This window comes from Larus michahellis, chromosome 21 (genome assembly GCF_964199755.1).
Source record: "Larus michahellis chromosome 21, bLarMic1.1, whole genome shotgun sequence".
NCBI lineage: Eukaryota > Metazoa > Chordata > Aves > Charadriiformes > Laridae > Larus > Larus michahellis.
Window position 1 is genome coordinate 7,595,494 of NC_133916.1, and position 25,234 is coordinate 7,620,727.

Below are 25,234 nucleotides of genomic sequence, written 5' to 3' on the forward strand. Positions count from 1 at the left end.
CCTTGAATCAAGCACACACACAAAGTTACTTGTAGGATTTTACACAAAAGAGCAATACTGTCCCACTCAAACTTCTCTGCTGGCAGCTTGTCTCACTGTCCATTGGATGCTTATTTAGTGCCCCAAATCATGGCTGCAGTTAGTTGCCCAGCACTCTCTCATGGAAAAAAAGTTGCGCTTGAGTTTCTGCAAAGCAGAAAACCTCCTCGGTACATCCTGATGTTCCTCCCTCCCTGGGGATCTGACGGTGGCCCCAAGGATGGTTTAGAAAGGTACTTGTGTAATAGCGCGCACTGAGGTGGTGGCCCTGTCAGTATGTGCTCTGGATCTGCGTGACTCTTCCACCCACCTGAGGTGGAGCACGGTGAAGTCGCGATGGCCTGGAGGATGGGGTGGCTCTGCAGGGAGAGCCCAGCCCTCGCAGCAGAGGGGTGCGGGGGGTCCCCGGCAGCACGTCCTTTCCTGTAGCATCACGGCTTCAGCATCGCGGTGCCCGTTAACAAACGCTCCAGTTACAGCACTGGGTTTCCAACAGCCTCCAAAAGCCCGAGGTGACGACATGCGGTGGCTTTTGCTGGGCTGGCGCAGTCTGCATCTTCCACCTTATTCGTGTCTCTGCCTGTAATGGTCTAACTGTAGCAAACAGCAGATTGCGAGATCAAGGTATTTTGATTATTTTTGATTGTACGTTCTTTTTTCCCACTGATCATACGGATGCAAACTACTAGCCTTGGGTCTTTATGCTCGTTAAAAGGTGCAAGTTCATGCTCATTGTGCTGCTGTTCGTGTAGGAATAAATATGAAGCCGTGAAAGTTTCTGAGATTTTGGTAAGCGTATTTGTAACCGTTTTAAAGTACGCAGAAGCCCAAAGAACGTCCCCGCAGCACCGCTCTGCCTCTGGAGGAAGCTGAATTAAAGCACCCTGGACGTGGGGCTCCCGAGCGGGCGATGCCGCATCCCTCAGCGCTGTCTGACCGCCGAGCGGGCGGCCCGGCCGCCTTTCCCAGACCCCCCCCTTCAGCCCCCGGAGCGCTCCGGCCGTCGCGGCCTCGCCCGCGCTCGCTTAACGGGCACCGGGCGGGCCGCCGGTTGCTGGAGCGGCTCCCGGGTACCGGCACGGGAAGGCCCGCCGCGCCTCTCGTCCCCAGCGCTTCCGCCGCCCGCCCCCTTCCGCCTCGCCCGCGTCACGACGGCGGCGCGCGCGGTCACGTGGGCGGGCTCGGCGCTCGGCCCGCCTGGCCGGCTCGGGGCTCGGCTGGCTCAGTCTGGCGCGGGCGGCCGAGGGGTCCGGAGCGGCGCGGCGGGAGCGCGGCGGCGGCGCTCGGCCCGGGCGGCGGCGCGGGACGGGGCGGGGGCCCGGCCCGGCCGGGCCGTGAGGGCGCGGCGGAGCCTGGCGGCGGCGGCGGCAGCGGAGCGGCCTGGGGGCTCCCCCCGGCGTGCGCGGGCCGAGCGGGCCGGGCCGGCGGCCGCGGCGGGGCTATGATGAGCCCGCTGCGGGGCTCCGCACCCCCGTGTGTCCCCCAGGCAGGTCCGGCCCGCGGCTGAGAACCCCCCACCGGCGGTGAGTGCGGCGGGGCGCGGGGCGGGACGGCGCGGCCCGGCGGGCTCGGGAAGCCTGGGCGGCCGCGCGGCGGAGGCCCGGCCCGGCCCGGCCCCCCCGCTCCGGGTGGGAGGCGGCGCTGCGGGCGCGGCGGGGCCGGGCCGGCGGCCGCTGTCCGCCCGCGGCGGGGCCGGGCCGGGCCGGGCGCCGTCCCCGGGCCGTCGCGCTCGGGGTGCGCCCTGCCGGAGCGGCCTCCGTGGGGGGAGTTCGACCGGGCCGGTTTGGGTTTCCCCGCGGCTCCGGTTCCGCAGGGAAGGGGGAGCCGGCTTGGGCCGGGGGAGGCGATCGTAATTTTCTCAGCGTCTTCCTGCTGCCGTGCTGTCTGTCTTCCATTCCTAGTACTGTTTTCCCGTCCTATGCTGGGATTTCTTTAGCCTTTAGAAAGCTGGATGAAGAGCTGTCTGCTTCTTACGCTGTAGGCAGCGAGGTAAAATGTGGTAATTCCACCGGAGAGCCTCGCATTGTGGGTGCCCTTAGGATCCGCAGTTCCAAAGGTTGCCTTCCTGGGTGGTAGGCACCATATGGTGCTTAGAAAAATACTTGTCATTCTGTTTCTCGTGCAGACGGAGGTTCTTGGGTTTTTTTGCGATGTGCTGCCACTAAGCAGTCCTAATGAGTTGTCCTCTGCCGTTTCAGGTATGGCCTCACAGCTGCAGGTGTTCTCCCCTCCGTCAGTATCCTCGAGTGCCTTCTGCAGTGCCAAGAAACTGAAAGTGGAGCCCTCTGTCTGGGATGTTTCAGGACAGAGCAGTAGTGACAAGTATTATACCCACAGCAAAAACCTCCCAGCAGCTCAAGGGCAAGCAAGCTCCTCTCATCAGGTAGCCAATTTCAGCATCTCTGCTTACGATCAGAACCTCCTTCTCCCTGCTCCTTCAGTTGAGCACATTGTGGTTACAGCGGCTGACAGCACAGGCAGCAGCGCAACAGCCTCCTTCCAGAACAGCCAAACCTTAACACATAGGAGCAACGTTTCTTTACTGGAACCATACCAAAAATGTGGATTAAAAAGGAAAAGTGAAGAGGTCGACAGCAACGGTAGTGTGCAGATAATTGAGGAACATCCACCTCTCATGCTGCAAAACAGACCTGCGGTGGGTGCTGCGGCCACAACCACCACGGTTACCACTAAAAGCAGCAGTTCCAGTGGTGAAGGGGATTATCAGCTGGTCCAGCATGAGATCCTGTGCTCTATGACAAACAGCTACGAGGTCTTGGAATTCCTGGGCCGAGGGACGTTTGGGCAGGTGGCGAAATGCTGGAAACGTAGCACGAAGGAGATTGTAGCCATCAAAATCCTGAAGAACCATCCTTCCTACGCCAGGCAGGGCCAGATAGAGGTGAGCATCCTCTCTCGCTTGAGCAGTGAGAATGCTGACGAATATAACTTCGTTCGCTCCTATGAGTGCTTTCAACACAAGAATCATACATGCCTTGTATTTGAGATGCTAGAACAGAACTTATATGATTTCTTAAAGCAAAATAAGTTCAGTCCATTGCCCTTGAAATACATCCGGCCAATTCTGCAGCAAGTGGCTACTGCCTTGATGAAGTTAAAGAGCTTGGGTCTGATACATGCTGATTTGAAACCAGAAAACATCATGTTGGTGGATCCTGCGCGCCAGCCCTACAGAGTGAAGGTGATAGACTTTGGTTCAGCCAGCCATGTGTCAAAAGCAGTGTGCTCCACTTATTTGCAGTCGCGCTATTACAGGTAAGTACTGACACCATCTTCACTTTCGTATGCTGCGTGAGCAAAGAAAAGCTGATCCTGATGGAGTGCTATGGGTTTGCTTCCACAAATACTTCACTCTTCTGCCATTAGGTCTAATCCCAGTTGCGGGGAGTGGGGGAAGGAAGCGATCAGCCTATCCACTGTTCCACATGCTTCCTGGAGATTTCTTCTGAAATGTTTATGTAAATAAATAGAACTTCTGCTTTGCAAGTGTGACATAATATGCAGTCCAATACCTTCCTTTTACCCCAGATTAGTGCAGTAAGTTGATTTTACTCTGTTGCCAGTTTGTGACAATGTGTGAAGTAGCAAACTGTGGAAGCAGTATGCTACTAATAAGTAGTGCATTTTGGATTATTGGCTGTGATCTGAAATTAGTCCATTAACCATGGTCGTTTAGAAGGGAGAGAAGTCAAAGGGGTGCCAGTTTCTTTTTATCCTGTTTCTTCTGGTTCCACCTTTGTCTGAACCCACTTCATGAGCACATGACTTCTGTATCACCCCTCCGTAAGGAACACTTTCATGGGACTGGCAGATCATTTAAAACAGGGAAGAGTGAGATCTCTGCTTCCCTTACCAAAATGTAGGAATGGCTTCCACTCTACTCCTGTCTAAGAATTAAAAATAAACTATGGGCAAAATGTAAAAACTCAGAAACTGTGTAGCTACAGCAAGCTGTGCTTTTTCTTTCAATTATTCCTCCAGCTTGGTTCTCTTAATAGTGTGTATTTCAATATAAGTAGCTGTAGACTTCAATAAATGGATGCAGAAAAAACTTCTGGCATCAAAGGGACATGAAAAAGTCTGGGCTGTGTGTCAGGGTTGCTTTCAGTGGAGTGTGAGCTCACTTGACGCAGAACTTAACTAGTATCTAGTCCTTCCAGCTGGGACGAGACAGAGGACTCGAGACACTCCACCCCACCCTGTGTCTCTGCCCTGTTTGATGTCTTTCCCGTCCTCCTAGCTTCAGTTTAAAGCCCTGGCTTCTTGTAGGCTTGCTCTGTTCCTTCCTCATACTCCCTGTATCCTTGCCCCCTTTGTTTTGTTTTTTGTTACTCCCTCTAACACCGAGTACCAGCTTTCTGTGCCATTTCTTTCATGTGATATAGACTTTTCTTAATCCATTCCTCATGATCTTCACTCAGCTTTTTGGCACCAGTCTTTCCAATTCCAAACTATTGATTGTTAGTTTTTTGTATCACAGTTGTCTTTTACGCACCATAGCTCTGTTAAAATGCTTGCTGTCTAAAATGCATTGTTGATTTTGTTGTTGTTGCATCAAAAGAGGTGACTGCTGATCAAGACTCTGCTCTGTCTGACTTGCAACACATGTGAGCAAAGCAGTTTGGGGAGCCATATAGTGCTTTCCAGTTTCTGGTATCGCAAACACCAGATTTGGCTGAGGCAAAAGCAGCAAGGGGTGATAAGTATCTTCGAGGGCCTGCTGGGAAGAAGCTGTCTGCTTCGTCTTTGTGTGCGGCACTGAGCTCCCGGCCACTTCCACCTCCCTGGTGCGGAGTGACTGACTCCGCCAGAAGGGCAAATAACCCGAGATTAGGTGGCATTTAAGACTGTCTGCTTGACTGAAGTTAAGTGTGCTGTGATGTGGAAATCTAGTATTTAGTGATAGGTAATTAGTTTAATCGTGATGATTACTAAAATCCATAATCTACAAACTTATGGAGATGATGTAGAAACCAGCTTATTGTGGGAGAACTGGATTGCTTTAACCATATTCACATTAAATTAGTGTTCAAATGAGTTCTAAGTTGGAAATTTTTTTCAATGCTGTGTTTAATAAAACAGTATAGACCAATTCTTCATTTGGTTCTCTGTCAGCTCTTAAAAATAAACTTGTTCTATGTTCACTTTTTTGTTTCTATACCTGTTACTGGTGCTTACATAACCTGTCTCCTGCGGAGACATCCAAACCGAGCTCGAGTACTCTAAGGTGAATTTTCTGATACGTATACCCTGAAGGCAAAAGCCTTCCTGTATCAGTTATGCTCAGTGCTGCTGGAGGTTGTCTTGTCCAGGTTCTGATTGTACTTCTGGTGGTTGGACAGCCCGCATGGTCTCAGTGACGCTGCTGGAGCCACACTTGCAGCTGGGAGGTGGTTTGTCAGGACGAGCGTGTTAGGGCTGAGGCAGGTGCCCTCTCACCAGGCGCTACCGGTGCCTCTGCAGTGTAACCCCAGTCCAGGAGGGAGGTTTTACTGCCATGACATGGTTGACTTAAAGTGTGGGTAAAAGTGCCCATGAAGAATTATTTGGCTCTGAAGCCAGGCATGGACTAGGAGCAGACTAACTGGCAGTCAGGCTTCTGCGTAGTGACTGGTTTCTGTGGCAGTCCTGAGATCTATTGGCAGTAATTCCTGACCGGAAAACCAGAATATATGCTTGTTACATCAGGTGTGGAAGGGCATGAATGCTTTTGTTCTCTCTGGGGAGGACAAAGGATAGAAGGAAGCAGACAGCTTGCAGAAATGAAAAATCCCTGGGAAGACTGGTTTCCCTGCTGTTTGGAGTGAGATTCACTCATGTCCTATGTTATATGTAAGTACGTCCATCACGTGAGTCTTACTCGGATCCTGACCTCCTGATGCTTCCTGGGGGCCAGCGTAGAGGCACTGAGCAAACTGGAGATACTGAGCTGAAGGGCTGAGCAATTTGGGCCATGAGAAGGTGGCACTGAGTGGTGAGGGAGCTTGCAGAGTGCCGTAGTATCTGTTTCTTACCTCTGCTTTGGGCTACATGACCTACTTCTGTCCCAGGCACGTTGGCTTGGGAAGCAGCAGTGCACTGCCAAATCTTACTCTCTGCTTGCTAATCCAGCTCCGAGTGGTGATCGTGTTATTCACTGCATTGCTAGTTGCAGTTGTACAGGCTTCTTATTACCATCATTCTTCACAAGGGGGAGGGCTGAAGACCGGTGTGTGAACATGGTGTGTTTTGAAATGCTAAAAGTAAGTCTCGGATTTTTCTGCCACTGCTCTGAATCCTCTTTCTTCTGAGAGTACCTGAGTGTATTTGCCAGCTTTGGAAGTCAGAGTTTGGCAAGCGTGTATGCACAGAAAGAACGTTGTTGATTTCTATTTCAAAGAGCTTAAGATCCAAAATCACTTTAGTCTCTGACAGACCAGCTACGAAAGTGACCTCTGCCTGTTGTCCTGTTTCAGCTCACATCTCATAAGGCTGCTAATTATAGTGGTGTAAAAGGAGATGAGAGATATTCTGATTTATCAGCTCTGTCCTGCAATCAAAATGAAAGCAGGTGGCTTGTGAGAAGTTCATTTATTTAGTTTCAGGGAATAAAATGCATAGAGTTCAACTTGCCATCATTTTGGTATTGAGGTTTCGGAATACCCAAGTCTATTCCAGCATGTAGTTAAAGACTAACAAACTATCCCATCCAGCCTTTGTTGCCACTAGTCTCTCTTTCCATGGGAATTGGTGGGATTTTTTTTTAATGCACTTCTGAAGGATTAGCATGCTTTGCTTATTTCACAAGACACTTATATTTTAGTTTGTTTGCCAGTCCAAACCAAGGAAAATTATGCCTGCAGCATTCCTTGCAGGTGCCCTGCAGGTTTGGGTCCTATCTGAATTGGAAATTCCTGCATAAGCAGGATAATCAAGAGGATCAATACAGTTTGTTGGTGACGACAAATACGAATAGACTAATGGGGCACGTGGGGTTCTGAAAATCCTGTGTGCATCTGCTTGTGAAGACCAAAGTACTACAGAAATGGATTCCTCTTGTTTACACCTGTTAGCCTGTAGAAAGTTGGATCTATTCTAGCATAGTTCTTTGAAATAAAAATGTTTAGCAGGACATTCAGCATTCAAATATCATATACTTATAATATTTGCATAATCATTTTATATTTTCCACATGCAAAACCATTCCAAAGTCAACTACTGACAGGGACAGACAAACAAGAAGGTCAAAACAGATCGATGTCAAGTAAAGCGAGCGTCAGAATGTCTTAGCTAAAAGAATCTATTACTTTGATTATAAAGGTATATCATGGCTCTGTTTTGGGGGGGCTCAGACATAATAGAGGAACCTTCTTGCTTTAAAGCTGAACGACAGAGAACAGGGATGATCTCACTGAGCACACGGCTGGTTCAGCGCACTCTCTTTTTTGATAGGTCTTGTGCTTTCTCGGAGCACTGTGCCTGGGCAACTGGGATGAGTGCATTTGTTTTGGAGACTGGCTGATGGCAATTGGGTAGTCACCTAAAACAAAAGCTGTGTCTGTGTCACCACGACACAAAGGTTAATTAATTGGAGAGTCACTTCTTGCCATGTCCAAACAGTTGGGAGGTACATTCGGGTTGAACAGTTGAAGGTGTCAGATCTATTGACACCTGTACATTATGCAAGCCCTGTCTTTTAGAATGCTGTAGAAAGATCAGAACTGGTTTCAGAGCCTTTTTTAACAACAGAAATATCCACGCTGTAACAAAAGAAATGTCACGCAAGCCCTGGGGCATGCTACCCAAGTCACAAGCAGAAAATAGATAGCCTGGAGTTTAGGACTTTTCTGTCTTCCTTTGCGCTTGTGTTAGTTATGCATGAAGAAGATCAAGGTTTTCGTGTTTCCTGTACTTTCCAGAGTAAATTCCCACACTAACTCACATGGGTTTTGCAGCACTTGGGTTTCATGCTGTATGCAAATGTATGACTGGCATTTAGCCTGACAGAAACGCATCGGTTTGTTTCAGAACTGTGTGTAGGTGAGGAGTTGTACTAAACTATCCTTTTGTGTTATGAGTCAGTTCCAGACAGAAATCTCCCTGAAATTCCAGCCTGTTGCAGAAGCAAACCCTGCTTGGAGTTTGAGTTTTTTTCATCACCTTCTTGTAAAGGCTAGGCCAGACAGGTAAATTTTGCATTAGGTGTGGTTCAGTGCACAAAACCTGTAACACAACCTTGCAAAGCGCTCACAATCTCCAGCTGTGTTCTCTCCGTCCATTTTAAACTTGAAACTCCCCAAACAAACCCTGTATGAGAACGCACTGATAGAAACCGAGAGCTCTCTGAAGAGCTCCCTTTTCTGGCTCTGCAGATGTTTGTTTCCCCATGAAAGCAGGCAGCCTTTGGCAGCGGGTCACCTGGGATCCTGAGACCTTCTTCCCAGAAAAGTCTGAGCACCCTTTGCCAAAACTTTTCTTCCCAATTCTGTTAGGGTGGGTTGTGCCTGTCTCGGGGACCGCTCACACTGTACATACTGTCAGGTGTAATTAGACTGGTTACTGAAGGAATAACTTCTATCACAGCTGCATAAAGGCCGCCTAGGAGTTGGAGGGCACTGGGGCCATAAAACAAATCCAGCTGTGCCATTAAGCGTTGAAGAGGCTTGGATCTGTTAGGCCACTTGAGTGAATCACTTTGTTTCACACAGATTTACTTGTTCTTGGGGGAGAGAAGGGACATTCCCCAGAGCAATTTATAGGAAAGAACTGCATGCTTTCAGAGTTGAAGATTTTACTTTTTTTTTTTTTTTCCTCTCCCAACAGAGCTCCTGAAATCATCCTGGGTTTACCGTTCTGTGAAGCTATTGACATGTGGTCCCTGGGCTGTGTGATAGCTGAGCTGTTTCTGGGCTGGCCGCTGTACCCGGGAGCATCGGAGTATGATCAGGTGAGAGTGTGCGGCAGACGTGGGGGCTTTCAAATGAGACCACGGTGATCTGTGTCCGGACCCCCTGAACCCGATGTATCCTACGTCACATTTCATCTATACAAATTGCTGTTGTCTGTCATCTTGAGTTCAGTTCTCTCTGTGGCGTTCCCATTGCCCGTCTGTCTCTGTTGTTGTACAGGAGAGCACAGAGTTCTCTGTGTTTTAACTTGAGTTGAATGTAGTTATCCAATATATAGAGTCAATTTACAGTTAACCCCCTGGCTTCCAGACCCAAAAGCTGTTGAAATACCTCCCTGTCAAAACAGAAGTGAGGTGTGTGCCCTGACTTGAAACGCCCTTTGTAATTTCACCATGAGGGCAGTTTTTCCATGTGGAGACAGAGCAAGCCTATCATTTCTGTCCTCTTAATACCTACAGCAGCCTCATTTTTAATGCAAAGTGTGAGCCCCAAGCTGTCTCTGAAATACAAGGGCAAGAGTCTGAAAAGGCACCTTGAACTAATTAGTTCTTTCCGTGGATGCTTAGCATTATTACCTGGGCTAGTCAGTTGCCTATAAAAGGACAGAACGTCTGTATGAGAGGCTTTTTGAGGGTAGCTTTTCCACTGTGGTTTTTATGGTGGTATCTCGTTACAGTGCTTGGTATGGTTTTCCTTATGTGATAAAATACATGAAAACTTACTAAGTTTGAAAATTTACTTGTGTTATATCTTCCCAGTACTGTAAATTTCCAAAGGAAACACAGTGGTACCTTAATGAGCGGAATGAGTTAGAAAATAACTGAGGTACAGCATGGTGGTTTCCTTGCACACCGAGTTTTGTGTAATTCTGAGAACCTTATCTAGTCATGTAGGTGGGTGGGGAGGAGGTGCTTTTTCCATTGCTTAATCGACAGGATTTTGCAGTCCTTTGTGAGGCAGCATGAGGTGTGACTTCATGTGGTTGATTGTGATATCTGAAAATTGAAAATTCCCCCTTGAAAATGAGGGATGAATTGCTTTTGTGTTTTCTGAGATTGTACAGCGGCAAGTAAAAGCTCAGGAAGAACTTGTGAGAGGACTCCTCCAGGAATGAGTCCATGGGTTGGGATGGGATTTACAATTATTTTTTAAACATCCTTTGGCTGTAGAGAAAGAGTTATGTCTCATAAAAATAGCAGAACTCTTAGCTGAACTGTCGTGTAGATAGAAAAAGTACTCACCTGCAGACTCTTCAGATCCACACTGGCATAAAGGACGAGCGAGTCAGCGGAGTCGTACGGATCACAAACTGTAACAGGGAGGGAAGTGCCCTGCGACGTTCAGCTGTTTTGGCACAGTGCAATAGCAGGAGTTTTGCAAATGAGAAATGAGACACGCTAAAGGACCTAGAATGGATAATTCAAACAAAGCCTAGTTAACGAGTTAACACTGTGTTTCCAGTCCTCGCTTTGTAAATCAGACTTATCAGGGTTTTTTCTTAAAGTCTTAAATAGAGTCCTTTGAGGGGAGGGTCATGGCAAAGGCGATGCCGCCTTTCTCACCATACGTCTTGAGGGCAAATAGCATTGGCAATTGGGCAACGTATGGAATGTTTCAAAAAGCTCATTATTGTGCTTTTTTATAACTTGCTATTTTCTTTCCTTTTGAGCATACCTTTGTATTTGTTAGCTCTTATGTTAGTGTCTCATTGATACCATCACAGATATTCAGGTGCATTTTCTAAAATTCTGAGCCATTTTTTTGTTACATGTAAAGTATATTAAATGTCTTTGAGGATGTAAGAATCTGTTTGTGCTATAGGTTTGGTCTTGCTTCCTTGGTCGGTGAGAGCTTTGCCATGACTGTTCTCAAATCGTGTGCTTAGAGTATATGTAGGCAGTCACAGCAATGTCGCTTGACTACTTATGCCGTTAATTATGTATACATATGTGATAACTTCTGTGGTATTTTTCTCTCTAAATGTGTACTTCTTACATTGCTGATATTAAAGACCATTGGTGTTACTTTATCCACGTCTCAAAAGCTTATAGTCTGCTCACATATACTTAGGCAAAAATTATTTCCATAAAATAAGATAGATATATTTAAAACCTAGAATTTCTGCAGATAATATGATTGGAAAAGTAAAATATCCTCATAAGTACTTGAGATAGTCCCTTTAATTTTGCAGTTTGTTATCTGGGCATTATTTACAGGTTGTTTTCTATTCGCCATGAACAAACTTGGCTGATAATTACTCCCTTAGCTATGAGTTCTTTATGTTTGGAGTCCTCATTCTTTTAATTTTCTTTCCTAGATTCGTTATATTTCACAAACTCAAGGCCTTCCAGCGGAGTATCTTCTCAGTGCAGGAACGAAAACAAGCAGGTTTTTTAACAGGGATCCAAATTTGGGATATCCACTGTGGAGGCTAAAGGTTTGTCTGTCGCCTTAATTGGCAGTTCTGTTTTGTTCATTGATGACTTGATATAAATTCACACCTCGTTTTAGTGTGCTGTGAAAACATTTTGAGTGAAGATCGGATTTGAAATGCCATTCAAATATAGCTGATTTGTGTATTTCATTTCAGAAACTGTAGCGACCTCCTGGTACTCATCTAACAATAGCAGCTGTGCACCATAGTGCTGGCAAAGAGTGGGTGTTAAAGTAATTGAGATAATGGTTACTTATTATGGCCTGCTCAGTCTTGGTGAAGTATGTCATCTTGTTGTCATCTCCTGACAATACGATGAGTAAAACAGGGAGTATTTCATGATGGTCTTTGGTAGTTTAACAGAAATCTGTATATGTATTGCAGAGGATGGGAAAGAATCAGATGTACACTTGGTTTGCCTTTAAAGCCGAGCAGCAAAAAGAGAGGGATTTTGCCTTTCTTCTTCTTTGTGAAAGAGGGATTTAAAATATTTATAGCCTCTTCTCTTCCTAAGTCAGAAATCTTTAGTTCTTCTGGCTGATCGCTACCTAACGAAGCCTTGAAATGAAATCACCCTGTTGTTAATTCAGCTTGGCAATGAACGGTCTTTCCAGCAGAGGAAATGAGAACCCACGGCTGTTTTGGTTTGGCCTACTGGCATGTGATTTGTCTTAAAGCAGGCAGAAGATCACCTGTCTTGGCTCTTTTCTTGCTGCTTTTTCTTTATCAGTATGCGATATCTCTGTTTATATTAACAAACGCTTTCTTTTATAGACCCCAGAAGAACACGAGTTGGAGACAGGAATAAAATCAAAAGAAGCTAGGAAATACATATTCAACTGTTTGGATGATATGGCGCAGGTGTGTGGAGATCCTGTAACACACAGATAACTATCATTAATTACACGTGGTATTGGGATCCTTAAAAATGAGGCTCCTGTGCTGGAGCCGGCCTCTTCCCCATGCTGTTGAGAACACTGATGGAGTTTGCCATGGTGCCAGTTTGCATCAGAAATCACTGTATTAAAGACTATGAAAGTGTTAATTATGAATCTGTTAGAAATGTCTTGTTTTTTCTTAGGCCCTGATCCAGTAAATGCAACAAGTGTACCTAGCCTGTTATCACTAGAGGTAGCCAAGCAGTAGGAAAGCTAAGCCCCTCCAGATGTGTTTATAGGATTATGCCTCTTATTGGACGTTGGAAATACTGACAAGAGCTACAGATTGTTCTATTTTTTTCATTCTATTTTCAGAGGTAAAATGAAGGAATAGCTGAGTGTTTTTAGTATCACGAGGCCTTGGATCTTTGTTAGTCTCAATTTTCTGTTGCTTTTGTAGCTCTTACCATCGCTTTACATCTGCACAGAGAATGTAGAATATTGCCATTCTGATTTGGTAGCCCTGTATAGCCCCCCCCACAAAATGAGGGCGTATTGCCAGGCAGTGGAGAGCGAAGCCTGGTTGATGTCTGTTGAACAGCCCAGCTTCACGTGGAGATGAGAATTCCATGTGTCAGTTTGACTTCCTTTAATAGAGTGAGCAAGGGAAGGATGGCGTGTTAGCACTGTACTACCTGACCCTAGGCTGTCTAAGAGACAAATGGTAAATAAATATTTCTGTGAAATTACTGAATTGTTAGCTAGCAATTAATGTGATGTTTGCGTGAACTACTCTCATTTTATTTTCAAGGTGAATATGTCTACGGACTTAGAAGGGACTGACATGTTGGCAGAGAAGGCTGACCGAAGGGAATATATTGATTTGTTGAAGAAAATGTTGACAATTGATGCAGATAAGAGAATTACTCCACTGAAGACTTTGAACCATCCATTTGTTACAATGACGCATCTACTGGATTTCCCACACAGTAATCAGTAAGCCTCCTTAGATATCTCGTTTTGTTTCAGGACTTACTGGAAACACAGAATAGCACTTTTCTGCTTTTTGTCACTGCTGTTTTCTGAATTTTGTGGCTGATCTGAAAATAGCAATGGCATGTGTAAGGAATGGAATGTTCATAAGCTTCCTTTTCGTGTTTAAGGACATTCTTTGTTGGTTTAAAAAAAAAAAAAAAAAAAAACAACGAAAAAGAACCTAAACCTAAAGACATGTGCATAAAGTTGGGAATCTGTTATGTCTTTGTTGTACTGTTTTTACATATCTGATATTTTCCTTCTGTCATTCTGTTTCAGTGTGAAATCTTGCTTTCAGAATATGGAGATCTGCAAGCGAAGAGTTAATATGTATGATACAGTGAATCAGATTAAGAGCCCATTCACGACTCATGTTGCTCCTAATACAAGCACAAATCTGACAATGAGCTTTAACAACCAGCTCAATACAGTACACAATCAGGTATAGCATCTTTTAGCTGTTTTATACTAATCAAAGAAATCGAATAGTCTAATTTTGCGCCTTCAGGCCAAATCCTGTTCTGCAAAATACTGTATTTAAATCGCTCTCCAGAATTTATAGTCCTGCTTGAAATTTAATTTTCCAAAACTCAGGCCAAGGCCGTCTCTTTACTCGACCTAATCATACTTGCCTGTCAGTTCAGCAACATAAGTAAAATCGGTGCAATTCAGGTTTTTTCTCCTGTGTTGTCTCGTGCCTTTTACCTGAAACCTTTTCCTGGTGCTTCCTTCATAGTATAATACTGGTGGTTTCTGTAGTTTGTTTTATAACAAGTACAAGTGATAAATATGATTATTTTTTTTCCTAGGCCAGCGTATTGGCTTCCAATTCTACTGCTGCTGCTACTCTTTCCCTGGCAAACTCGGACGTCTCGCTGCTGAACTATCAGTCTGCTCTGTATCCATCGTCTGCAGCACCAGTTGCGGGAGTGGCACAACAGAGTGTTTCCCTGCAACCTGGAACCACCCAGATCTGCACGCAGACTGACCCCTTCCAGCAAACGTTCATTGTCTGTCCCCCTGCTTTTCAAAGTAAGCGGAAAAACCCTTTGTGTGGTACTGTGGTTGCAGTGAGGTAGAAATGAGAAGTCGTAATTTGCACTAAACTGAAAAAGTACAGAAGACCACTCTGTGTGTCACGCAGTGCTCTTGCATCAGATGTAAGTGCAGAATCAGGTCAGACACGTGTAGACAGTTTGGTTCTCTTCCAGGTCGTGCTTGAACAGGAGACAGTATCTTGCCTACCCAGGTTGCAGTCTTCATCTGGTTGCTCAACCAGTTTTTCCCCCCAAACTGAACACAGCAGCATTCCACAGAGAGCAGTGAGTGGAGGAGCCAGACCTATCTGAAAATAAAAAAGTGTCGTGCTGTGTTTTGTGTGAGGGAATATCTGGTCTTTGAGTCTCAGTTCACAAGCACTGATGCAGCTGTGTAGTTTGCCAGCAACAAATTGTCACAGATTACAAACAAGCGAGGTTAGCGCAAGCACAGCTCTATTGATGCTGAAAGTTCTCTACTTATGCTTTTATCTGGATTGCGTTAATATGGAGGATTATATATGAAATGGGAACCGATAGCATAAGGTTTGAACTTAGTCTCAAGCAACATAGAATTAGGTGTCTGTGTTTCTGAAAACAAGACTGTGGACTTCAGCAGAGCCAAGCTTTTAAGAACTGGTTGTCCATCATTGCTCTTTGGCACAGCGGGACTGCAGAAGTATTTACTTCAGCTGGTGTTTTATTAGTATGCTTTTGTGAAAGGGAACAGCTTTTCTTTCTCTGCATCTGACCCTGTCTTCTGCCCTTAACCTGGTAAGGAACTTGATTTTGGAAAGAAACTGAAAAAAAAAAATAAAGCAACTTAGCAGTGATGTATTCTTGTCCTCCACAGCCGGGCTACAGGCAACTACAAAGCATTCTGGGTTCCCGGTAAGGATGGATAACGCTGTCCCGATCGTACCACAAGCACCTGCAGCGCAGCCACTGCAGATCCAGTCTGGAGTTCTCACGCAGGTAAAAAAGCAAAACGCCCCATAGAGTTAACTGCAGTTCCTACCCCGTCTGGGAGCACCTGACTGCCCCTCTGCTGCGGGGGTGAACGCGGGGGTTCTCAGAACACTCTGAAAGGTTAAATGCAGATCAGTTCCAAGACAGTGTTTTCTTGTTTTATTTTGCTTTTCTGGAATATTTAAAGTCTAAACTATTTTATGTCATGTGCCTCCCTGGTTTTAGAAGTTTGATTTAATAATGGAAATAAATATGTAGTTACCAGCTGTTAAAAACAGACTGTATTTTTTCACGGGTGTACTCTGCCTTACAGGTAGTGGTGTGCGTTTTTGCCTACACTTTAAAAATGTGGCAGCAAATTTTAGAAGAAATCGTTTCTGTGAGAAGCGAGATCCCAGTAAACAAGTGGCAACAGACATTACTCACATTAAAATTTCATCTTTAAATCAACAAAATTATTTCTGAATCCTTCTCAATTAGTTACATCGTTAGTGCAAATTGATGTGTAGCGATGATGTGCCTGTTTCTGTTGTTTGCAGTTTAAACAATATGCGATAGCAAAATTCACAAATCTAAAAAATGATATTTTAAACACTAGTAATGTGTCATAAATTAAAACAATTTTTATTTCCAAAAAGTAATGCTTTAATATATAGCGAGTGCCCAGTGATTCACAGGTTTTATTCACTGAAAAATTGTAATTGCCTTTATAATTAAGTGCACTTTTATTTATTTGCATAGTTTCAGTTTCTGCTGACATTAACACATCCTTTATTAGTTTTACTCTCAGCCAGTATGTCGTAGTTGCTAACATACTTGTAGAGGAGTAGTTTTTAGATTGTTCAGTCCAAATAATTTTAGTGGCATTCTGTTATCTCCTGTTGGTTTAGCATAATTATACAGGTAACGGTATCCAAAAAGCAGAATACACTTGAAGGAGCCCCGCCCGAATCCAAGCCCTGCTCTTCCCGAGAGTGCAAACTGTACACTAAGAATCTAGTTTTAATTGGACATTTGATGGACTAATATGTGCCTCGGTAGTTTCATCACAGATAACTTTGCTCTTTTGTGATACAAAAGACCTACGGTGCCTTCCATTAAATCCCTTAGTTTATCTTTTTCCAAGAGCACTGTATGTGAATGTGGAGGTACGAGAGTAAACGCTGAGTCCTGCTGGGGTGCAGTTTGTGTTACGGCTTAGGGCAGCGTCTGCAGTGTTACTTGCTCTCTGGGACCCACTAAAGTATCAGTAGCTGAACACTATCTCATTTTCGCTTTTTAACTGTGTCATCGGAGAGCTCCTGTTCCCAAATTCCCCATTCCCTGTGTTCCCCTCAGGGAACCGCTTAGAGGAATGTGCCCGGAGGGTCTGGGTGTTGGTCTCACTGCGTCCATTGCAATCTGGAGTCTGCTCAAGCACCGTAGAATGCCAGTGAGGTGAAACCCTTTCTGGCCCTATTGCTGAACCCACTTTTCCTGCCTCAGTACGTGTGTTTCACTCACTGCCTGATCTACATTTCAGGGAAGCTGTACACCACTAATGGTAGCAACTCTTCATCCTCAAGTAGCCACCATCACGCCGCAGTATGCGGTCCCCTTTACTCTGAACTGCGCAGCCGGCCGGCCAGCGCTAGTAGAACAGACGGCTGCAGTACTGGTAATTGCCTCCCTTGATTGTGTTCACTAACTGAGTTTTTGTTTTAACTTAGACTTGCAGAGGGCATGGAAGCATGTGCCATCTTGTGGCTGTGTTCTTGCTACATCTTAATGTCTTGTTGTTTTCCTCCCCAACATTGCTGAAGCACTGTCTGACTCTGACGTTTAGTGTGGCTCTGTAAAGAATCCAGATCCATTGACTATTACTTTTTACTAGCCTAGTATTATAAAGCTCTTCTAAGCTATCCTATAGAAGAGTTATAATTGTTCTTGTTCTTTGCTTACTGTCCTTATCTTTGCCTTTTGATTGTTGACTACAAAGAAATCAGTCTTTAGCTTGACTCTGCTACAGGTACCTGGATGGCCAGAATTTGAACTACTTGGCAAGTTAGCTACATATTCTGTTTTCAACATGTGTAAAGCTGCTTTGCATGTAGAAATGTTTCAGGTCATTAATCGCAGGCTAAAATCTCTAATGATCGCAAATTCTTTAATGTATTGCTTTAGCAGTCGATTTCTCTTAACTTCTGTGGAACGTTGACAATAATTTTCTGGCCTTTTGTTATTTATAGCCAATCACAGGTAGCTTGCTTCATCCAGATAAAGATACCGTTCTTCACAAATACTTTCAGTTCGTATGTATTTCTTGGTTGAAATTAAAGGTGAGCTCTGGTATCCAAAGTGGCAGTAGCTAGCTTTTAGGCTGTTTGGAGCAATTTTTAAAACGGATGGGGAAAAGGATTAAACACACCTCTAAGAAGCGTATGTTTTCAAAATTGTCCTCTTCTGTATTCATTTGGCACCTGCATCAGAACGACTCTGCAAGTGCCACAAAGAAGTCATTGTGAAACTCCAGAATCAGATCAGTGAAGCGTATGACAACATTGCAGTGCACTTAAGTGCTGGTATCCTCACATGTCTTTCAAAGCACATTCCATTATGTGAACCATGTTGTTTCTTGTGGCTTTAAAGTGGTAGTTTGAGTGTCATTTTCTTCCAAGAGGGAGACCTCTGCTGAAGTGGAATTTGCTCGAGTCATACCTGTACTGAAATTCAAACCCACTCCTTTGAGTTCCTCTGAACCACGTCCACTCTCCCCGTTTCTGAGGACGGGAAGGCAGGAGAGCGGGGTTCTCCTGGGTCTCAGCTCTGAGCTAAACAGACCCAGGGGCGGATCTCCTTTCCTCCTCTTGAATTTTGATTGCTGAAAGGCTGCAATCTAGGCTCTGAAAGCGGCAGGGGGTGACTGTAGCAGAGCTTGGTACGCAAGCGAGTTGTTAGTGATGTTTTCAAAAGTGTACTCGGGCTATTGATTCAACAGGCAAATTTGTGCGTGTGCAGTGGACTTGATGTTCAACTCCCCTGTACAGCAGTGGGGATCAGAGCCAGCTGTCTCCAGACTGTGAGCCTGGATTCTGAGTTTCTCTGGAGGACTTACTGTTTCTGTTTGGATTCTGGGAGCCTTTGGCGTGAATTTGCTCACCTTTAGTGCTTCCGACACTTCTCCCTTGCTGCTTCCCCTGAGTTTGCATTAGCCATTTGCTAAGCTTTGCATATTTTTGTCCTTCCTCTGTCAAAACAGTTCGTCGCTTGGAAGGCCCGATTTCTGCCTCTCATTGGGAATTTATATCTTGCTGTATTAAACTCTCTGCTTTGTCTTGTGCAGGTGTTGGCTTTTGGAAAGACGCATGGTGTGACTTTTAACATATTTCTCTTTTTTTTTTTTTTATAAAAAATTATTATTATTATTATTCCGCTGATGTTGGCAGAGGTTTTAGCAGTTCTCTGCTTTGAAGGCTTCTTGTTTGGAACCGGTATCTGTAATAAGTGGATCTGTTACTTGCAGAAATACTGTATTTAAAACAGCAGGTGTTTATGGTTTTGCAGTTTAAACTGCAAGAAAGAGACATATACTTTCAAAATCATAGAAATATTGTACTGCCAAATTTATTTTGGTTTTTTTTTGTTTGTTTTGGTTTTTTTCCAGAAAAAACCTGCATTTTGTCAATTGGGATAGGAACATTAATAATGAATTGAAAATATCTTCATGTATCTCCCTTGAAACTAAATGTTTCTCTCAGTGTGGCTTTTCTTAAATATTTTTGTTGAGATGGGGTGAATTTCCACAATAATAGCGCTGTCTCAGCTCTCCCAATGTGAGCCCTGTAAGGCAGAAAAACAGAAAGGACCAAATTGGCTCCGTATTTTGGAATCCTTCAGCAGAGCAGCGTGCGTGAACTTCCATGCAGAATCAGTGCTGAAGGCTCATGCTGCAGCTGGCAGTACAATATCTGGCTGCATTCTGCAGTACAATATTAACGCTCTTTTCCCCAGGCGACATCTGTTGTACAAAAGACTAGTAAAGTGTCAGGGGAAGCTTGTTGCTCTGGTTTTCCGGTTCTCGTAGTGTACTGAGACTTTTTGAGAAAGGGCAATGATGTGCCGTTATCTCTGCAAGCTAACAATCTACGCAAGTGCATTTATTGCTTGGAACAAATCTCTCTCTCCAGCGGTAGGAACTGAAATCGAGTGAACCTGTGTGTCTGTTTGTTGTTTTGCAGCAGGCCTGGCCTGGGGGAACCCAGCAGATTCTGCTTCCTTCCACCTGGCAGCAGCTCCCAGGGGTTGCTTTGCACAACTCTGTCCAGCCAGCGGCTGTGATCCCGGAGACCATCGGCAGCAGCCAGCAATTAGCTGACTGGAGGTAAGGATTGCACGGGGTCCAGCTCCGCGCCAAGTGGAAATATGTGCCATTGCAGCGCTGCCTGCAGCACACAGAACTTCTCCTTTCCCTTCAAAATCACGCAAGGGCTCGGTGCAGCTTGCAGTGCCTCCAGTGTAATCATGGGATTTGTGTCTTTTTCTTTTTTCCTGCCCCAGAAATGCACATTCCCATGGAAATCAGTACAGCACTCTCATGCAACAGCCGTCACTGCTGACCAACCATGTGACATTGGCCACTGCGCAGCCTCTGAATGTTGGAGTTGCTCATGTTGTCAGGCAGCAGCAAAGCAGCAATGCTCCAGCAAAGAAGAGCAAGCAGCCAGCGCCAAGCGCAGCCAAGTAAGGCTTCCCGTCCCAGCCCTAGAGACTGCGGGTGTGTTTGTGGCAGCTGCCTTCATGGTGTGAAAAACTGGTCTTCTCATCACAGAGGCATTGTCAGCATAACTTTTTAATGTGCTACAGTTGCTTTTAAAGATGTCTTGGAAAACGTCTCTGTACTGTAGTCACTGATAAAAGTCTAATTTCAGTGAGGGCGCAAGGAACGTGGTTGGCCAAGTGCTTTACTTCACTGGTCAAAGGGAGGTTTTACACATCAGGGTGTGTTGGTGCCATAACGATACAAGTGACAGAACTGACATCTGTCAGACAAGGGGCAGCAGGTTTCTGGCAGCGTTCAGATGAATTAGTCCTGTTCAGAGCATCGCTGAGTGCGTTGGTCCCTTCTGGGATGAGTTCTATGGCACTCTCCTGTGCTAGTGTCTGCACTGAGGTTCTCTTTGTTTATTTCAAGGTGTTTCTTCTTGTACATGGGCTCCAGCCTTCTGGAGCCTGGCTGTTCTTAATGCTGGCGCTGGTTTGTCCCAGCCTGCTGACACGTAGCTGAATGCTTCTTTGGTTTTCCTTCAGGCCCAGCTCAACGCTAGAGACTGTGCCCTCCCAAGTTTACTCCCTCATTGGGAGCAGTCCCCTGCGCTCCACCTCCTCCTCTTCCAACGTGCTCGTCCCAGCGCAGGAGCAGCACCAGCCCATTGTGATCCCAGACACTCCAAGCCCACCCGTCAGTGTCATCACCATTCGCAGCGACACTGATGAGGAAGAGGACAGCAAATACAAACCTGCCAGGTAGGAAGTTCATTTTGGCAGGCGGTACTGATTTGTCCGTAGCTCAGCCCAAGCGTGTAGGGGAGTGGAGAACACTTCGTGCAAAGCCCTGGCTAGGCTAAGCAGCACTGCATAGGACAGAAAATTCTGCATCGTGTCTGCTGTGCTGTTTGTGTCTCTAATCACAATTTCATCTGACGAGGCAGGGTATGAGATTGCGGAGGGAGATCTCTGTGTCTTGTCGTAAAAGCGAGAATGTTTCCCATTTGTTTTTTGTTTTGTTTTTTCCCCTGCAGTTTGGGTATGAAGCAGAGATCCAATGTCATCAGCTACGTTACTGTTAATGACTCCCCTGATTCTGACTCCTCTCTGAACAGCCCCTATGCCGCAGACCCACTTTCCTCTCTCAGGAGTACCGGCGGTGCCCTGGAGCTGCCGAGCAGCGGAGCGGCTGACAGCTCCAGCTCTCGGACTATCATTGTGCCGCCACTGAAAACACAGCTCAATGACTGCATTGTAGCTACCCAGGCTTCAGGTGGGTGTGCTCTCGGAGGTTACTGTGCTCAGCAGTTCTTGCCAAGGCCTAGGTGCTCTCTTATCCCTGACAGTGTTGTCCTCACAGTTTCAGACTATGCATTGGGTCTTCAGCCACTTAAGGTTTCACAGCTGCTCTTCTGAGAGTGCAAGCCTTCGTCTGTTTTCCATTCCGTTGATAGATTTCCCTGTATGTTTGGCTGCATTTAGAAGGATCTGTAAAAATTCCCAATGATTTCTTGTACAGTCAGATTTTAAATCATAATGGAAGAAAAGGCTGTTACGGAAATAGTCCCTGGGGTGGTTCGGTTACCTAAGCTGGGTATCACAGTGCATGGCACGTGAAGGGGCAGAATGGACTAAGGTTTTGAAATCTTTCAGGCATCCTGAGCAGCACCAGTAAGACGAAGCCAGTGGCCTCTGTGAGTGGGCAGTCGTCGGGATGCTGTATAACACCTACTGGGTACCGCTCACATCGCGTGGTGACAAACGGTGTGCAGCCTCTCAATCTCAGCCAGGTAAGCGCTGTGTGCCTCTTCTGACCCTTGAACATGCTGCTTTAGAATTGCTTTAGAAACATTATGCTGTATGGCAGGGAGAGTGACTTGGGCGCAAGAGGATCGATATCTGCCGCCTCGTTCATTTTCTGAAGCTGCTTCTGTCCTGTGGCTATGCAGGGTAGGGTAAACTCTGTAGGGAAAATAAGTGAAGTTTACCAAGGCAAAGAATTTGTTCCTGTACCGGAGGGCGGGAGAAGAAGGAAGCATGGTTATGTCCGTATTCTTTCTTTGTGCTCCATCACACCTCTCTTGCAGTGACTCGTTCTTGCCACTCGGGTGGGAGAGTGACACCAGGATCCAGCTGTTGAATTAGAGGAGCATGAAAGGCACTCGACAGTATGAGGAGATTCTTTCAGTCTTTACCTTCCTTCTCTAGATCTCACGAAGGCCTGACCAGGAGATTAAGGCTGGACCTTGTCTCTCAAACTAACAATTAGCACCTGGTTTCCCTTGAAACTTTCAGAGATTGGTTTCACTTCAATTTGTGTCACTGCTCTTGGTCTTCAAGTCGAGCTGCAGGAGCCTGTTGGAAGAGAGGAAGAGTTACACCTCCAGTTCATTTCTGGCATGGGGATAGGACAGGCTTTGTTGTGCTAAAATGGGGCAGCCCTGCTGCTGCTCTGCTCTTCCACACCTCAGTGAGAAGTGTGCGGAGTTTGAGGGCTGGGTCAGTCTTAGGACCCGCCTGCACTTGTGCAGCGGTGTACTGTGGTACCCCAGGTGTGGCAGTTTGATCCCATTGTGGAGGAAAAGTGTACCCTTTGTCTCGGTGGAACTGCAGTGACCACTCTCAAATTTATGTGAGGGTTTCGCAAAGCTGGGAAGGGAGAATCTGCAGAAATGCCAGTCCTGCAGCTGGAACCGGGGTGTTGATCGGGAGGCTCTGGCTGACCCTTCCTCGCTCACCTCCTCGGTCCACTGCCCTTTTCCCCGAGGATAGCCACTAACCTTATTTACTTCTTCTCCCTGCAGAACCAGCAAACAACAGTGCTGGCCTCACAGGAGAGAAGTGGAAATGCTGTCCCGCGCAGGCAGCAAGCTTACGTGGCACCCCTCACGTCAACTATTTCTCAGGCTCCCTACACGTTTCAGCACAGCAGCCCAGTGCATCCCCACCTGGCAGCAGCAACGGCAAACGCACACCTGCCCAGCCAGCCACATATGTACACGTATGCCCCAACCACTGCTGCCACGCTGGGCTCCACCACCTCCATCGCCCACCTCTTCTCCCCTCAGGGCTCTTCGCGGCACACCACCTACGCTGCCCACCCCAGCACACTCGTCCACCAGGTCCCCGTGAGTGTTGGTCCAAGTCTGCTGACTTCCGCAAACGTTCCGCCTGCCCAGTACCAACACCAGTTTGCTCCCCAGTCCTATATTGGTGCTTCCCGAGGATCTGCTATTTACACTGGATATCCGCTGAGCCCCACAAAGATCAACCAGTACTCGTACTTGTAGTTCCGAGCAAAGCACTGTCCTGCAATAGGCCTGAGAGGTTGGAGAAGGATTTCAGGTGAAGCTTTACCTGGTAACGACTTGCCTGGTTTTCGTTTCTCCCTGATCTGGTTGTATGTTGTTCAGAAATGTCTTAGTGAGTTCAGTCACTAGCTGAGCAGCATGCTTTGTTACCAGTACGAGGGTCACTAATTAAGTTTTTAAAATTTTACTTACTTTTTATAGATGCTTTTAAAAAGTTCATGGTCACGTTTATTTAAAATTGTTCTGTCGTGCTAATCAAAAGAGGAAAGAAAATCAGTGTCTTGGAAGACAGATCCTGGTGACTTTTTTAAACTTGTATAACTTCAACAAAAAGACTAGCAGATTATATTTTAGCAGCTTGCACAAATCCATGTTGCCACTAAAAATGTAATGCACGTTTATTCATTATGTTGCTGGGGCAGCTTTAAAATCAAGTTTAATATTTTAACATTTGTTCTCTAATTCACTTTGTCTCTAACAAATTGCTGGTTCTGCAAAAGCCATTACATCTCCGTATGTGTTACTGTCAGAGTTCTGTTTACTGCTCTGCTTTGTTTAAGGACTGGTAGAGGCGACTGCCTCGTACTAGCAGCATTATATATACAGGAGTCTGTGTGAACCCTGAAATCTGTTTTGTTCTCGTGAAAATTCTGTGTCTCCATAACACAGCTGAATTTTTATTGCATTCGTTGCAGAATTCTTCTGAGTTTTTGAAACCATAGTCAAAATCTCACTGTGTAACAGAGCTCAGCAGCTTGTCGGGACGCTGTCGTCTCCAGCTGAGGATGAACAGTGCAGCATTGCTCTCGCGTTTGGTTTCTGCAGCTCAGTAGATGCTGGCCCTATAATGGAGCTGGGTTCCTTCACAGAAGCACAGGGCTTTCCTTTGTTGTGTTTCTCTTGGTATTTTTCCTCACATGATTCATTTAGGAGGGAGTTGGATTTGAAATACAATGAAACATCACTGTATTGATGTGTACAGCTTTTTATACTCCTGTGAGCGTATCCTCCTGGATATGTCAACAGCTACCATAAAGCGCTCTTAACAAGACTTGTATACAGTACATGCATGTAGGAATCGCAACAAAAAAAAAAGGAAAAAAAAAAAAAGAGAAAGAAAAAGAAAAAAAGGAAAAAAAAATCCAGATTTTAAAGTTTATTACTGAATTTAAAACTATTTTAGAAGTTTTGTATTGGTGGTGTTTTAATATTTTACATAAAATGAAATATGTACATATTGATTAGAAAAATATAACAAGCAAAACTTCCTGCTAACCCCAAATGGTCTGTCTTTGTAATCAAAACGTGTAGTGATTATACTTGAACTCTGTACTTAGTGTTTGTCTAATTCTTAAACGTTCTGGGGATGGAGTTGATGTATCCTTTGTATTTAAACCAAAATGAATTGATTCGTGTTGGAATGTATGTGATATAATGCAATGGTTAGAGCTCATCACTGTAGCACTGAGAGGAGTAGAGCTTCGTGAGAGAAAAGGATACCTTCTGATTTGTTTTGCACAGGTATGTGTGAGGAAGAGTTGTTTGGTGTGTCCCCTTATTGTAGTGCCTTAAATGATGACGTAGTGTGACTAGAGTTTACAGTGAGCTTGCCTTATGAGGGACCAGCAAGCCCCCGTCGAATTGAAGCAATTCACTAAGCTTATCACCGCAAGAACAGCAGCGTGTCGCATAGGTGCGTTGTTCTCAGTTTTAATGCTATCATAAAAAGCTACATTTTTGTTCGGAGTGAAGCAATGTTTCCTTAAAGCTTTTCCTTGAAATGGCACATGTACTGTTAGATGTCTGTCGGTGCATTTCGAATAAGGTAGTGCTGGGAATGCATTGGAATGTTTAGTCTAATATTGCAGAAGTGATTAAA

General features: G+C 45.5%; 1 protein-coding gene across 5 annotated transcripts; it reads left to right on the top strand.

Moving 5' to 3' along the window:
* The first annotated feature begins 1,423 nt into the window (after nt 1-1,423).
* Nucleotides 1,424-24,627, top strand: HIPK1 (homeodomain interacting protein kinase 1). 5 transcript variants are annotated; one of them, XM_074564040.1, is made up of 16 exons: nt 1,424-1,562; nt 2,238-3,315; nt 8,863-8,986; nt 11,266-11,385; nt 12,157-12,243; nt 13,072-13,256; nt 13,575-13,737; nt 14,105-14,327; nt 15,186-15,307; nt 16,824-16,958; nt 19,519-19,661; nt 19,838-20,020; nt 20,588-20,803; nt 21,079-21,317; nt 21,698-21,834; nt 22,849-24,627. In XM_074564040.1, exons 2-16 carry the CDS (start codon nt 2,240-2,242, stop codon nt 23,332-23,334), a joined length of 3,639 nt encoding a protein of 1,212 aa, XP_074420141.1. In that variant the 5' UTR covers nt 1,424-1,562; nt 2,238-2,239; the 3' UTR covers nt 23,335-24,627. The 5 variants fall into 5 exon arrangements, with proteins under 5 accessions (XP_074420141.1, XP_074420143.1, XP_074420145.1 ...); XM_074564042.1 differs by having other exon boundaries at nt 19,522-19,661; XM_074564044.1 differs by having other exon boundaries at nt 23,113-24,437.
* Nucleotides 24,628-25,234: the final 607 nt, after the last annotated feature.

Bases quoted from the DNA above. Each gene is read 5' to 3' on its own strand.
- HIPK1 (XM_074564040.1), top strand. From the start codon at position 2,240: ATGGCCTCACAGCTGCAGGTGTTCTCCCCTCCGTCAGTATCCTCGAGT. The intron at 13,738-14,104 runs GTATAGCATCTT...TTTTTTTCCTAG, and splicing joins TCAATACAGTACACAATCAG to GCCAGCGTATTGGCTTCCAA. The intron at 16,959-19,518 runs GTAATTGCCTCC...GTTGTTTTGCAG, and splicing joins AACAGACGGCTGCAGTACTG to CAGGCCTGGCCTGGGGGAAC.